Genomic DNA, 15,038 nt, shown 5'->3' with positions numbered 1-15,038 from the left:
TCAATCCATGTCACCCACAGCATTGACTGAGACACCCTCACTGCACCCAGCACAGTGCACTGCCCACATTGCACAAAATGGATTTCTCAAAAGCAATTTGTGCTCAATGCTGTTCTCCAAGAAATCTCCAACCCAGTTTAGTTGCCCCTCACCATTTCTCCACTGTCTCACCCCATTTTCAAGGAAGTCATCCTGGATGAAGTCCACACAGACAAGAGAACTTTTGCCCATAGCCTTTTCCTTCTTAATTACTCCTGTTTATTTGAATGCATTACCTGCTCACTCTCACCTGAGAGTAATATTGGGGAAAAACACTGCCATAGAGAAATTTGCTTCTTAATTACCACCAGTTGAAAGTTTTTATTGCTGTGTACATGTCTGAGATCACAGGCAGATGCATAATGAGGTGTGTTGCAATTCAGTAAATCATCAAAATGGGCTTTGTTTTAGCTCTTCAGGAAAATAAAGCCAAGCTCCATGGAAGATGTGAGATTCCTGCTGAAAGACTGTGTAGGGTCCCCATTGGGAGCCCATAAGGTACCGACCTCTGCCAACATCTGTACCAGCTGCTGAGGAACATCCTGCTGTAATGGACAGTGAATCACTGTGTGCTGAAAGCGCAGCCTGTGATACATGGAGGGTGTACAATTCCCTTGAATTTTATGACTGATAAAAGAACTATTTTCATTCCTTTAGAAATGATTTTGGCACTGTGCAACAGCTTCGTATGTCTGTATTTATAGAACTGGGCAGTAATTTTTCTCCACAGACTTAAAATCTTACCCAAAGAGTTCAGCTAACCAGTGTATGCAGCCTGTACAGCCTTTCTTCCCCTTCCTCCCTCTCCCTCCTTGCCTGAGAGCAGTGTGTGGTTTTACTGCTGTGGTTGCTGTTCTGAGGCATTTGGTGATTCCTGAACACAAGCTGTGGTCAATCTGGTGTCTGCAGACTGTTTTCTGGAAGTAACTCTTTCACACCAAAGAGCTCAGTGCCATGTACTGGTTGATTTCACCATGTGCTGCTTCTCCCATGAGTTTATCCACTTTTCAAACTCACTTTACTTCTGGACCATAGTGTCAAACTAGGGAAATGCTTGCTTGTCCAAAATGCATGCTCAGAGGTGTGGACAGACCACGATTGGTGCAGGGTGGGAGGCAAGGAGCTGCAGGAGAATAAGAGAAAGGAACCTTCCTGAAAAGATGGGTCACTGAAATGGCTTTTACACCTCACGGGTACAAGGACTGGCTTAGCAGCTATAGCATGTGGACACGTTTAAATCAATTGCTAGTTACAAACATCTGGAAACAGGCTCTGTGAATAGAGCTCATAGCGGGTGGGACAGTCACAGATGACTCACGTGTGACTAACACCAGCTCTTCCCTTAGAGGCCAAGGCCCAACGCTCCTCCAGGACACACAAAGGCAGCAGCACTGCTGGAAGCAATTCTCCACGTGACAGGGACATGCACAGCTCGCCCCAGGACAACAACTTGTCACGTACATCACTGAGCATTTGGATGGGAAAGCTCCAAGTTCCGCAGCAAATGAAGAGACTGTGTGTGTTGGTCTCTGTGTTGCAATGAGGTCCAGAGTGACCAAAGACCAGCAGTGTCAGACAGAGCCTGTGGTTTTGCTGCAGATACCTCCAGGAATAATTCACATGCTATTCATCTGCTTGAATGCACTCTGCCCAGAACACCTGCTTCAATCTTCTCTGGGGGGCTTTTCAGTAAAACCTGCACAATTCATTGAAGCCTGAACAGCTCTGGCGCTTCAGTACTGACAACCTCATTTTGAAATAAGAGCTTGTGTTGCGGATTGGAGCTGTGAAAAGACGTGTTACTTCTGCAGACGTAGAAGTATCTGCAGATACTTGTCAGATGGCTGCAGAAGTGGGTGTGGTGTGAGCTGGGGTTTGGAGAACTATGACTGCAGAGACCAGGGAGTAAGTTCTGTTTTCAATAGAAGTCTGAAGGGGGAGAGGGATACTGGGGTTCAAGGAATCATCTTTGGATCTGAAGTGCATTGGCAGCTGTTCTAACTGGCTGCTTACCAGCTCATACTGCTGCTATTTGGTGCTACAGAGAAGCTTACGCACTTGAGAGATTCTCTCCTGCTGTAAACAGACACAATTTGAGTGAAGTTAAAGGAGCTGGTTTATACCAGCTGACAACATGGTCCTTAGTTTGCTCTCAAAATGACACAGTGGCTCTGAGTAACAGCAAACCTTTTCTGCCGAGGTGGCATTGGGTACTGGCACGTGCCTCCAGCTTTATTTCAGTGCTGTCAAAAATCTTCATCCTACTTCGTTAGCACTATGCAATGCTTTGTTATCCCAGCTACAGACAGAGGCTGCACACCTGTGTGGCAGTGCCCCGACCTCCTTCAACCTCCTCCATGTAACTGTTACCGTCTCTGACTGTGTCAGAAGGAATTTACATCACTGTGGTTTCACACTGGCACCACCAGCACACACAGCCTCTGAGAATCCATCAGTTCATTTCCATTCAGCCACAGGACTTCAAGGTCAGCCTCCATGATCCCAGCTAATCCCAGGCACTCAGTTAGGAACTGAACTGCTGTAGGACCTCTCCTGTGCCTACAAGGGAGACAGGGAAGGTGCCCATGGCCATAAAGGAAGAAGTACAGGCTGGTGGCTCCCCATTTTCTTGCTCTACACCAGAACAGCCCATTGCTTTGAGATTTGAAAAGTGAGCACAGCAATGAATCATATCTTCCAGATGTAGAAAACTTGTTAGCAGGAGCATTGGCCTGCATATTCCAGATGCTTTCAAGACTACTCATGTTCACATGCATTTACTCTCCATGATACATGTTAGTATTTTCCCTTTTGAGTTCTCCCATTATTAGATGGAATAATGCAAGCTTGTATACCCATAGACCTTTACATTTGAAAACAGAGATGTACGAATAGATAGCTTTTTGATATCACAGTTTTGTCCTTGTTCAATAAAAGCATAGAAATGCTATAAAATTGTAGCTGGGTCCCACAAAACTGTGTTATTTATCATTACTCTAAAGAATCCCCACCAGCACAGTAATTAAGCTTTCTTGCAGCTTCAAAAAGAGAAAATAACAAACTTGTCATTGGTTTACAGCTGTTTAACCAGCTATTGACTAAGAAGTATGAGATCAGATGTCCAACATTTGTATTCTCAGCCTGTTATGTAAGTTTTAATTTAAGCTCTTTTGCCTTTTCCTTTGAATGGAACAGTAATGCCATAAGTGAAAGTTTACAAAGGAATGCAACAGAGCAATCTTCTGCCATTAGCTTAGCATAACCTTGCTCCTACCATTAGAACAAAATCAGTTGCACACAACGCAATGCCAGAGCTAGACTGGAGATTACCTGTGACCTTCTCAGCAGGCAGCCCCAAGGACAGGGGAGAGGCCAGTGGTCAGCAAGAGCCTCTCAGTTTATGACAGATCCTTGTTGTCTAACATCTAGAAAACATGACTCACTTCAGGGACACACATTTGAGAGAAAACACAGAAAAATTAAGTGAGCGGCGCCAGCAAAAACATGGGTGTACTTACAATAGCTTTGTAATGGGACAAAGGGTGTCATACGGAGCATAATAACCATCCCTACACCCTGCCCAGACAGGACCAGCATTCTCCACCAATCTCATAATCAACACATTGATTCAACTTTCCCTCTTAAACAATAACCTCATTGCAGATCTTCTCCTGTTTCTGTCCTCAGTTAATGACACCCCCTCTTCACACCATCAGACTGAGAGCATCACCACCTTAGCTTGTGCCCTCAGCCTCGCCTTTCTCTGCACATGTGTTTGTGTTGTCCTATATCTGGTCCTGTCCTTCCTGCAGCTGCCCCGTGACCCCTTGTGATAAACTGGGAGTGGATGTTTTTTAACAGTTGAGAACTTACCCAGACAGCAGGAGTAGGACTTCATCCGTCCACCTCCTTGCAATGCAAACATTCACCAGCCAGCCATCATATTAGCACCTCAGTTTGTCATTTGAGTTAGTGATTCCTAATGGGCTTTATTTATATCCTGCAGTCCTGTTTCCTGAAGCAAAGGCAGCCACACGGAGCTGCTTGGCTTACACACACACACAAAAAAGTACTTGTCTGAAAAAGCAAGCATCTGTTAATAAGGAGCTTATCATGAGCCCAGATGTACCCCAAAGTTAACATCACGAGATCTGTCAGTAATAACCCTACTTAGATTGCTGATGCCCAGCCATCTGAAGAAGTGAATTCCTGGCGATAGCAGCACAGTCTGCAGGCCAGGGCTCTCACCGTGTGTTGCCTGTGACCATGGGAGGGCCAGCAGCCCCCTTCAGCCTGCTGTGACACACCGGCCTTCAGTGCTATGTTTCCAGATGCTTTCCAGCTGCTTCCTTCAGAACATTTTACCACTCCCTGCCAGTGATTTAAACTTTCTGTTATGTGCTTTGCTCATCAAGAATTCTGTGATATCTTAAATACACCTGATGGAAACGCTCTGCACATATGATCTTTGTCATCTTGTTTGTTTTCCATGCTTAACAGATAACATTACTAATCACTTTGGGGACCAGAGACCGCTGAAAATACTGTTTAGAACACAGATTTTCCCGCATCCCTAATTCGTGTGACTCCAGGGGACATACCTACTTGAGCTGAAGAACAGAACAAAAACTTGCTGGTCCTTTCACTCCGTCCACAAAGAAAATCAGGAAGATAAATGCTCTGTGAACGGGGAACACAGCAGTCCCTTACAGAAACTGCATTTTGTCTTTAACTGGAACACCATTAAAAACTCACAAGGCTGATAATACGTAGATCAAGTTTGCTGAGGTACTTATAAATACCATCAGCTTTCTCAGCTTACACCTCAGTTACGAACTTCAAAACACCAATTTTTGCAAGTACGGTATGTTCCTTACTAGAACTGACTTAGGCAGTTTACAAGCAGCAATAAGTAACAGCTGAGCAAAAGGAGACTCCACCCAAACATTTTTTTAACCAATTTTTCATATATCCATGCCAAAATAATTGGACGGAAAAAGAGCTGTCACTTTTAAAAAGTGCAAGAGTAACAGCTTAGTGCTGCCTTTCTTTTTCAGCTCTGCAAACCATCTCCTCTTCATGCTGTTTTCAAACAAAGTAAAACTGCAGCGCTTTGCACGACTGAACAACAGACAAACAAGCCTTTGGGGCACTGTGGGCCCGATGGCACCTCGGTATGCAACGTCTTCCGTACGCATTGCAGTGAGTCCCTTAAGGCTCCCAGTGAGTGAGAATCTACAGAAATGTAATTTTAACTGCTAGCTCCTTTGGGTAGGTGAAGTGGTGTAATTTGATCTTTCTTATACAAAGAATTCCAACTGTAAATGCATGTAGGTTCATGAGGTCTGCTCTTGGGCTGAAGGGCTGGGATTGCAATATGAAATCTAAGCTGCAAACAGACTTTCAGCCCCATAAATATCTGCTTTACAACTACAAAGTGACAACTATGAAAACGTATCAAAAATATTGGCTCCTTTTCCTCTTATATTGTGTTAGAAGGAATGCTGTGATAAATTTAATTCTGTTTAAAATAGAAAGGATCTGGACTGTGTTTTTCATGAAACTGGCACTTGGTATTCTTTTGACATTCCCAAATGTTTGTTTCACTCACAAAGGTCTGTCAGAAACAAATTCTTACGGCACCAACACTTTATAATATGGTAAGACTTGATTCGTAATGTATAGAAGCTCACGCACGTATCATATCATAATTTGTTGGGTATTACATGTTAAAATTAAATGCTCATGTAAGTGCTCATGCACCATGTTTCAGTCAAAATATAAATCTTAGAGATAAAGGTGAAGAACAGCTCCAGTATCTTTACACTGTCAGCTCCAGATAACTCAGTTCCAAAGAGAGAAAAAAAAGTCTTAATTTAGGAACTGATATATGGCTGCTAAGGAGCAATAAATCTACTGCACCTTTGGGAGTTAGGCTTACAGGTTGCTTATGACTTATGATTGTTTCTAATTAATAGTTTTTGTGCTGAAAGAATCCTGATATTTAAAAACAATCATCAAACATTTGGAATTCCTTTTTTTAGAGAACTTTACTTTGTGAGTTAATAGCCATAACCTTTGAATAACCCAAGGAAATACAGCTGAGGCCGGCTCCCCCAGACTGCCCATAAAGAATATTTTGCACATGAAATACAGGAAACAAAGCAATAACTAGGATAGTAAACATCCAAATCCTTGCCCTGCTGGCACTTTACCAAGCTATCTGCTCTAGCAGAGCACGACCCCTCAGTAATGAAAATACAGCTTGGTCTTGTTTACTCATCCTCAGTGTACTTGCAGTTAAGTGTACAACATACTTAAGGAACCATGCTGCTTCAGAGGGAGGACTCTTAGCTGACCCTTGGTTTTGGCTGTTCTCAAGGCAGGCTTTGTGCAGAGTAGGACTTGGGACACGTCACAATATACAACAACTGAACACCTGCAGGATCTGAACTTTGGACTTGGAGTGAAAAATGGCAGCATTCAACTAAATATGTCTGCTGCCTTCTGCAAGCAGCCATGATACTGAGTAGACAACCAAAGTCACTGAGTGAAAGAACAGAGAATGGAGAAAAGGAAAAATATGACAAAGTCAAATCCTTCCCTAACACACAATTCTCACTGAAGTTTATGGAACGGGAGGAAAAAGGCAGTAACACAGATCTCAGTCAACTGTTCTTCACAGTCTGTTGGTATCAGTTGCTTCAAATAAATAAATCACAGCATCAACTGTTAATAAATTGATATATACTTTATTGTGCACAAGAGACTAAGATGACATGAAACTGTGGTTATCAAAACTGTACAACTAAGCACTTTCCACAAGTCTCTGCAATACTGAACATAATGTGTAGTACAAATGGGGTGTTCTGACTGGCCACAGGTATTAGCAAGTACATTTCTAATGTTCTTTGATTTTAAAAAAAACCTGGCATTTGGATCCTAAAGAAATATACTTATTTATTTAAATGTGAGAATACTGCATGGAACTGGTAGGTACATGGCAGCAAAACATCGTTAACTCTATGAACATCCCCAAAATGATGAACAACAACATGGCAGATCAGTCACCTCACAGGAAGGGCTGTCAGCACAACCAACAGTATAGTCTTCTTGTGAAGCGTGAGGTAGATATACGTAACAAAAAGAATGGTACATACATACAAGAAATGGCTAGAAAAAGGCAGGGGACAGTTTACAATCATCAACATCTACAGACATTTTGGAAAATCCATTTCCATTAGGAAAACACTACAAAAACATTCTAACACATAAAGCTCTGACTTCTTGAAACATCAATATAGTAATGTCCAACACCAAAGGCTCTAACAGGTTAGTGATTAGGCAGCGAATGTCAGAACAAGCAGTACGGTTTGGAGTTTAAGTATGTTACTGATAGCTTTCAGAGAAAAGGTGTCCCTTTTAAGCCCAGTCCTCCCATTCTTGCATAAGAAGTTCCTTTGGAGTAAATTTGGTTAGGCTAGAAGCTACTACTGTGATGAGCCAGCATGTGGCCAGCCCCCCTGAAGCCCTGCTTTTGGGACATCAGTGGTACAGAGGTGTTCTGGTAGCTCTCCACAATAGGCAGATATTTGCCCCAAGAAATTCAGAGTGACAAGCCCACGTTCAATGGACTTGGGAATGAGTGACTTTGCAGTCATACATTCAGATAGCTTGCCACACCAAGCACAGAAACTTGCAGTAGATATGAATGGCTGTTATAAAAGCAGAGCTTACAGGTGTATCAGTACTCTGAATCACAGGCAACTTACCAGCTGCTGGAAAGCACTGTAGGTTTTTTGCAATAAAGCTATTAACTTGGAAGGTCCATTTTAGTTCTCTCGAATCAGAAATGCCTCTTCCATCTGCTAAAGAATTCCATGTATTTTTGGTAACCTTGAACAGCCAATTAATTCAGATTGATTAAAATTTCTGAATTAAACAGCTAACTATACCACGTTTGATTAACTAAAATATTTGAAATCAAAGCCAATAAATTGAATCTTTGAACTTTATATATTTTTGGTTTATCCAACAGTAAATATAAATCTCTACATCACTTTAAAATTAGAGTATTTTTTTTTATAAAAACATTGTTAATGCAGCACATTTCTCTCAAAAATATAAAGTTATCTATTTTACATAAAAGTTTTTAACCCATCCCTCCCAACAACCAAATCTAAAACTTCTTATGAGAAACTACTCAATAAAAATATCTGAAGGAAAGGGTTAAAACAAGGAAAGAATTTACAGAGTATGTAAATTTCACAGTAACTGAAATTAAACATTTCATATAGAGTAACTTACATTTATCTAAAACATTTAAATATATCTTTATACACAAATTTAATGTAGTAAAATATAGCTATGATTGAACTTAAAGACTCTAGTCTTCTTTGAAGACATCTTTAAAGACTTTACACATAGAATATGCTTTTACAATACATTCTGCTGAAGGTTAGACAAAGCACTTTCTTTTTGACCACACAGGTAGCACCTTCATCCTCCTGATACCTCTTATCAGAACCAATCCTGCATACTCCCGTGCATGGGTACAACTACACTTGCATGACAACTCCTGCCGATGTCTCCAGGACTACTTACTGGCCTGGTAACATAAAACACTTTTCACATGCATAACTGTATGCACTGGATGTCTCTAATGACTCTGAGAATACCAATAAGTTGCAGAGCTGAGCATGTTCATGTACTATCAAGATGTTGATGCATGTAGCTACCCATAGGCATGAATGTTTGCAGGATCAGTAACAAATTAGATTCAAATTGAGCAATATTCTTCTACCCAACTCTGGGCGCTTAACATCCATTGCATATCTTGCACTTTGACCACCCTCACATCAGCAAGGCACAAGTGTAGAATCAGCAAAAGAAATCTGCAGCTCAGACTACAGAGCAGGCTATCACTCTAGTGTAATCAATTCCCTTCTCCTCTTGCAAAACACAGGTAATCTTTACTAAAATCTATGAAAGTTAGTTACCCCATTTTCAGAGGAAAACAACGCTCATTTTTCCCTAAAGGAGAAGGATCAGTAGGACACATTAAAATTACAAAGTGGCAACATAACAGTCAAAGAATCACACATTAAAAAATCACTTATTGTTTCTTCTCATTTGGCATCTAGTCAAGGGTCAAGCCATGGCAATTCGCTAAAAAAAAAATCACTGAGACAATCAGTACCTTCTTGTGCTTTCTGCATCTCAACGCTTCTTTGGGACTATTGAATTTCAATCTTCATACAATGGTTTGGCACAAACAACTGCACACTTATCTTAAGAGAATAGCTTAGTTTCATAGGTGGCATTTTACAAAAACAATAGGCTTTACCGCACATTCTCTGTGCCCTCTCAAAATCATCTCTTATTTCAAAGGGAATTTGAAGGAAGCTAAAGGAGTAGAACCACCACCTTTTTATCTCTTCTATCTACGCATTATGAACCAACGAGACAGTTGTTTCATATCTATGCATTTTATGTTTTACATATGGAAGGAATGCTGAGCTAATTTTGCAGTTGTTGAAATAACAGGTTTGGATTCAGATATAGATCTGTTTGTATAAGGACACTGCCATTAAATGTACACACACATTTATACTAGTGCACAAGAAAATTTCTTATCTTACTGTTTGTGTGTGTTTGTATTTGGTATAGCGGATTAAGAATCTCTTATTAAAGAGCTTTGGCCTGGAAAAGAGGAAAGGGAATGTTAGAGCGTGCTCTTCTCCAATTACCAAATGAACATGTATTAAAACAGAAATAACTGGAATAAACCTGAAGCTGCAAACACAACAGAAAAGCAAATGAGATGCTGTAGCTGTAAGCTTAACAAAACAAAGGTTACTCATAAGTTGCTAACACAGCTGAAGTAATAACATGTTATTAACCAAAGAGATTTGACCTTCAGGCTTTCTTGCTATAGACAAATAGAAATCTTTTGACCTAAGATAATTTTTGTTCTGCTTATTTTTTGAATTCCCTTAATGAATACCTTGTGTCAATGAGACGGTTCAGGGAAAAAAAAATAGTCATATAGACAAAGCAGCATTTTTCCAAACTGGCAAAGATTTCACATTGAGGGCCCAGAGACCCCTAGAACAGGTTGCAGTACTGTAACGTTAGTAGCTTTGTCACATGTAGCATAACACGCCGTAGATCCAAAAGGCTGTGCTTACCCACGCATTGTGTGCACGTGTGCACACACATTACACACACATACACATAGTGGCTTCCCCAAAAGAAAATCAGTCTTTTTTTTTTTTTTTTTTTTCCTGTAGAACAATCCATCCTCACGTTTTCATAAAGGAACCAAACTTTGAGCATTAAAATGCTGATGTCAACAACACACAGTCCTTTGAACCTCCGCACTCCTATGCTGTTCCTCAGTGTTGCTGTCCCCACAGTTAGGTTGTACTGCTGCTGGAACAAGGAGTGCTCTGCGTGCTGCCAATGCTGTGCGCTGCGCTGCTGTTCTCAGAGGCTGGTGGGGATGTAGGGACCTGCCGTCTTCCAGCTGCCTCCCCTGAGGGAAAAGGGAGAGCAAAAAGGAGATGAGGAAGAGAAATGGAAAATGTTAGTTGTTACAGATTCCATTCCTTCCCAGTCTTCCTCTTCTGGTGGCTTTTATTTCCATACAAATAATGTTTTGGGTGACAGATCTCAGAGTACTCCTGAAGATGCTACTATGTTACCTTAGCATCACTATGTACATAGGAAAAAATAAGACTGTTGTTTTCTTAATCACTGTAAAAGCAGCAGATGGAAATGACCAAGATGGACACTGCCCACCTTCTGTTGTCAGCCATCACTCAAGTGTGTTTCGTTACGTGATTCAGACAACTTCATAGCTTTTTCTGTTATATGGAGAAAGGCCAGTTAAATGCAGACTTTTGTTCCAACGCCAGCTCACAGAGCAGCGCGTTTGCTATAACTGAGAAGCTGGAGCTGAAGACAAAGTTCATCAGTCAGCAGGATACCACATATCCTGAGACATGATCCATTTTCCTGGTGTAAAAAACAACAGGCTATGCTGCAATCTCGACTTGATGTACTCCGAACATAAGATGTAGGAAGTTCCCTTACAGCTGCCACAGTATGTGCAGCACTTACAACTCAGTGAGAACAAGCCTCAACACTTCTTGTAAATTGTTTATTGACAATAAATTAAAAGCCCTTTGTTATCTGGATTGCCAAATCAAGCACTCAGGAGTTAAAGCCAGATTTATGACTCCTGGTAAAGCCTAGATTTCGTCTGCTCACTTCATGTCCCTTCTGCACATGTGGCAGGGATCCTCTGGAAGAAATCCAGCTCTTACTGCACTGTGTCATAAAGTAAATGCCCAAAATATCACATTGAGGCCACACAGGAAATCATAAATTATATATATATATATATATATATATATATATATATTTATTATTATTATTATTTTTTTTAAAGTAACAGTTATTTATTTTAAAGTTTTGGTACTCACTATTGCAACCTCATTTGTAGCAATATTACAAAATAACCTCTTTAGAACAGATGTGAAAATGATGTTTATATGGTTTACAATGTCACTGACCCCCTCCAAAGGCAGGGGGCTGGAACTAGACTATCTTTGTGCTCCCTTCCAACCTGAACCATTCTATGATTCTATAGTCATTGTCTGGAGGTTAAGTCAGAGACCTCAGCACAGTAATAGAAGTAATTGCCATACGAAGCCATGGAACAGCCCACCGCAGACAGCAGTACACAATCACTCTCCAAGCAAAGTTGCAAGAAGGAAATATTTTGCTGGATCATGAGCAGGAACAATCAGGAAGAGCCAAAGACTGTTGGATCTCCAGCCTCATGAGTTTAGGAGAGCTGCAGACCTCCTGCCTTGACTGCTGCCCAAGGTTATCTGATCCCACAGGCGAGGTCTGTCAGTAGCTGAAGAAAGGTTCAATTCTTCTTCTTTCCTGCTCAGAGCAAGCACTTCAGTAACAGGGTCACAGAGCAAGGACAGGCCCTCCTATAGGTGTCTCATGGCACACTCCATGCCCTCACTTCTAGCATCCTGTGCTTCTCTGGAAGGGACCCCTGGGGCTGCGTGTGCTTAAGATGTTGCATCTCAGGCCAAAGCCAACAGACTTCCAATGGATGAAGAAAACACACTTCTGCTGGCTGCAGAACTTTCAGAGTCTACTCTGAACAAGGGAGGTCTGAGGATATCTCACAGCAGAGGCTGCAAGCATTCTTTGTAATGGGAATTGCTGGGGTCACTGCAAGCTTGTGCTGCAGCCACAGCTGTAAGCCCCGGCACAGCCCTGGAGCACACAGACCTGCCTTGCACCCCGCTGCTCTTGGGATGGGGAAGGCAGAAGGGAAAGAAAAAAAAACAACGGAACCACTAAAATGCATTGCCCAGGAGGCCAATGAAATGTTGAGTGGGAGGGTCAGTCTCATCCTCACAGACACGAAGTACAGCCTTGGTTTTTGTGAGCAGATTTTGATTCTGTTCTCCACAGTGTAAGAAATATTCACATAGGTCATCAGTAAAATGCAGATTTCTGCTTACAGGCAACAAGTCAGAATCCAGCCCCAGCCATCTGGGCATAAAATCTGTTTCACCCCTAACTTGCATTAGAAACAGCTTTTGTAACTCATCAGAATAAGCTGCATCAAATCAGTGCTTTGTGTTACCATACTGTAAAGACTTTCATAAGCTTCATTTGGATAGCTTCCCACTCCTAGCTGCTCCCTTCTCCTCCAGTTGTTTGCGTATAAGGCCTCCTTCCTTCGTACAAAAGGGTATATTTACAGAGGCAGGAATAAACAAACTCCCTTTCACTAAGACAAAACAAGAGAAGGAAAATCATCAGAAGGCAGCGAAGGGCTAACCCCAGCTGGCAGCGTTAGAGGAGGCTGCTCTGGTTGGGCTCCCCTAGTGGGGCCCCTGCCTCCCCCCGCTGTCTCCCACTTACAAACCACACAGTTACACAGCTCTGCGTCAGCGTGTCAGAGCAATCTGGATGTATTTAACCAGAAATTCATTTATAAGCTAAGCATGTATTGTTGTCTTTACAGAAAATTGACAGGCACCATGTCGGCCTCCCTGCAATCCCTATAATCCCTATCTGCTTCTTTCAGTTCCTCTAGGAAGCGTCCTGCAGGCACTTCAGTTCAGGATGGCAGTCCCCTCCCTCACTGGCATCTCCCTCTGGAATTCATTTCCCCTTCAGTGCCTCATCTCGAGCATTATTGGCAGCTCCCATACACCCCAATCAGCTGCAGAATACATTTTCAAAGACCGGAAGAAAAGAAACTTTGTCACTGTGATGTTACAAACACAGACCAACGACTGTACTTGGACAGGCTGATTTTTCCTACATCTTATTTCCTATACAGCCAGCAAAGCTGCAGCACGGTACTTTTACAGAATATTCACAAAATTGATTTAAAGAAATGTAAATTATTGCTAAAGAGGCATTCCCCATCTGCCCTCTAGTAAGCAGCTTAATGTATCCAACGTTACTGAACCAGGACTACTCAAAATGGACATGTCTATTGACAGTAAACAAGCTTTTACTCATCCAAGCGCGACAACATGCACTTTATTATTCACACTTAGGAAAGCTGCCAGTTGTACTCCCTGTCCAGGAAGTCTGAATGTTTGCTTTTCTATCTCCATCTGCCAAATATAATTGGTTGCTATGTCAGTTTATTTTAAATCAGATCCCATAAAAAAAAGAAAAAAAAGAAAAAAGAGAAGTGGGGGAGGAGAGACACATTTAACTTCTCAGATTTTAGAACATTCTATCCTGTCAACATGCAGCACTGTCTGAAGCAGAAAAAAGCACTTCCTTAGAGAATGAAATGATTGACATTCCGTGTAACCGCTTTCTATTTACACCTTTGGGTATAGGTTTGGCAGCCTCATTAACTTACAGACTTGTGCACGTCCTTTCCTAAACATAGCCAATTATTCCCATTAAGACAGACTCTTGATAGATATTTATGTGGCTAATTTTGAAGGGCTCATGAAACTGCACGCTTTGCAAGAATTTTTGTTTCTTCATTTAACTGTAGCAAGTCTCTCCTGCTTTCCCCTTGTTCTTGAGCCCTCTCAGTCAGAAATAATACTGCTGTCAGTTGCTTTTAAAGGCCTTTAATCAACTGGACAAAGGATCAAAAGTAGGGAGTCCTTTTGCTGAAAGGTGGACTAAAATTCCTCCTCCAAGGTTATAAGCATAGCTTCTCTCTTCTCCTCCTTTACTATCTGTGTGCCTTAGAACAACTGTACTCCAAACTGAATTGTTTCAGAGAGCCACACACAATTTTAAAGCACTGTTTTGATGGTTTTGGTGGAAATCTCTTGCTGGCATTCTCAGTCAGCAGTAGCTTTTCTCCATTCTCTGAGTATCACTGTAATATAAAACTTTGGAGTTAACTCATTTTTCATTTTTGGTCTAGGTTAGAATAGAAACTCAGTATTACTTGCAACAGAAGATGAGATTTTTAAAGAGCAATACAACAGAGGGTGAATTCTGCAACGGCAAAAGACAGGCACTCTGTAGATGATACTTAGATAACTTTTTTTCCTCATTTTAATAAGACTGCAGTCAACTCTCAAATGTTTCCACTGCAGCTGGATTATCTTCTCTGTCACAGCAGTTGTCCTCTAAGAGACTGTCCCTGCCAGAGCCTCCACTGTACTCTGCTGAAGTTCTGCTTGGTAGATACAAGTTGTTATGCACAGAAAAATCACATGTGCAGGAACATAGGCTCACTTTCAAAATCCAACCCAGATATCATCTTAGATAATTTTTCTCTTCTCACTGCTGAGATTCTCTGGTCTGACCAGTTACAGTGTCTCCTTACTTTTTCTTCTTTTCTAAGTTATTTCTTCTCTCTTTCAGGCCTTTTTCTCCATTTACTTTCATCTCTTAAACACAAAGTCAAGAGCAGCTGTCTTCTTCACTACTTTTACATGATAGCTATGACTGATGTACTTTGTTAA

General features: G+C 41.4%; 1 protein-coding gene across 2 annotated transcripts in view; it reads right to left on the bottom strand.

Moving 5' to 3' along the window:
• Nucleotides 1-6,775: 6,775 nt before the first annotated feature.
• The window catches only part of TGFBR3 (transforming growth factor beta receptor 3), a 106,559-nt gene continuing 98,296 nt past the window's right edge, over nucleotides 6,776-15,038 (bottom strand). For both annotated transcript variants that reach the window (XM_015870365.3, XM_085511338.1), the window contains exon 17: nucleotides 6,776-10,576. In XM_015870365.3, coding sequence (XP_015725851.2) covers nucleotides 10,458-10,576 — 119 coding nt within the window. In that variant the 3' untranslated portion in view covers nucleotides 6,776-10,457. The remainder of the gene's footprint in view (nucleotides 10,577-15,038) is intronic.

This window comes from Coturnix japonica, chromosome 11, assembly GCF_054131305.1.
Source record: "Coturnix japonica strain WE chromosome 11, WE-NBRP24, whole genome shotgun sequence".
Taxonomy (NCBI): Eukaryota; Metazoa; Chordata; class Aves; order Galliformes; family Phasianidae; genus Coturnix; species Coturnix japonica.
This window is presented reverse-complemented; position numbering and strand designations above follow the sequence as displayed.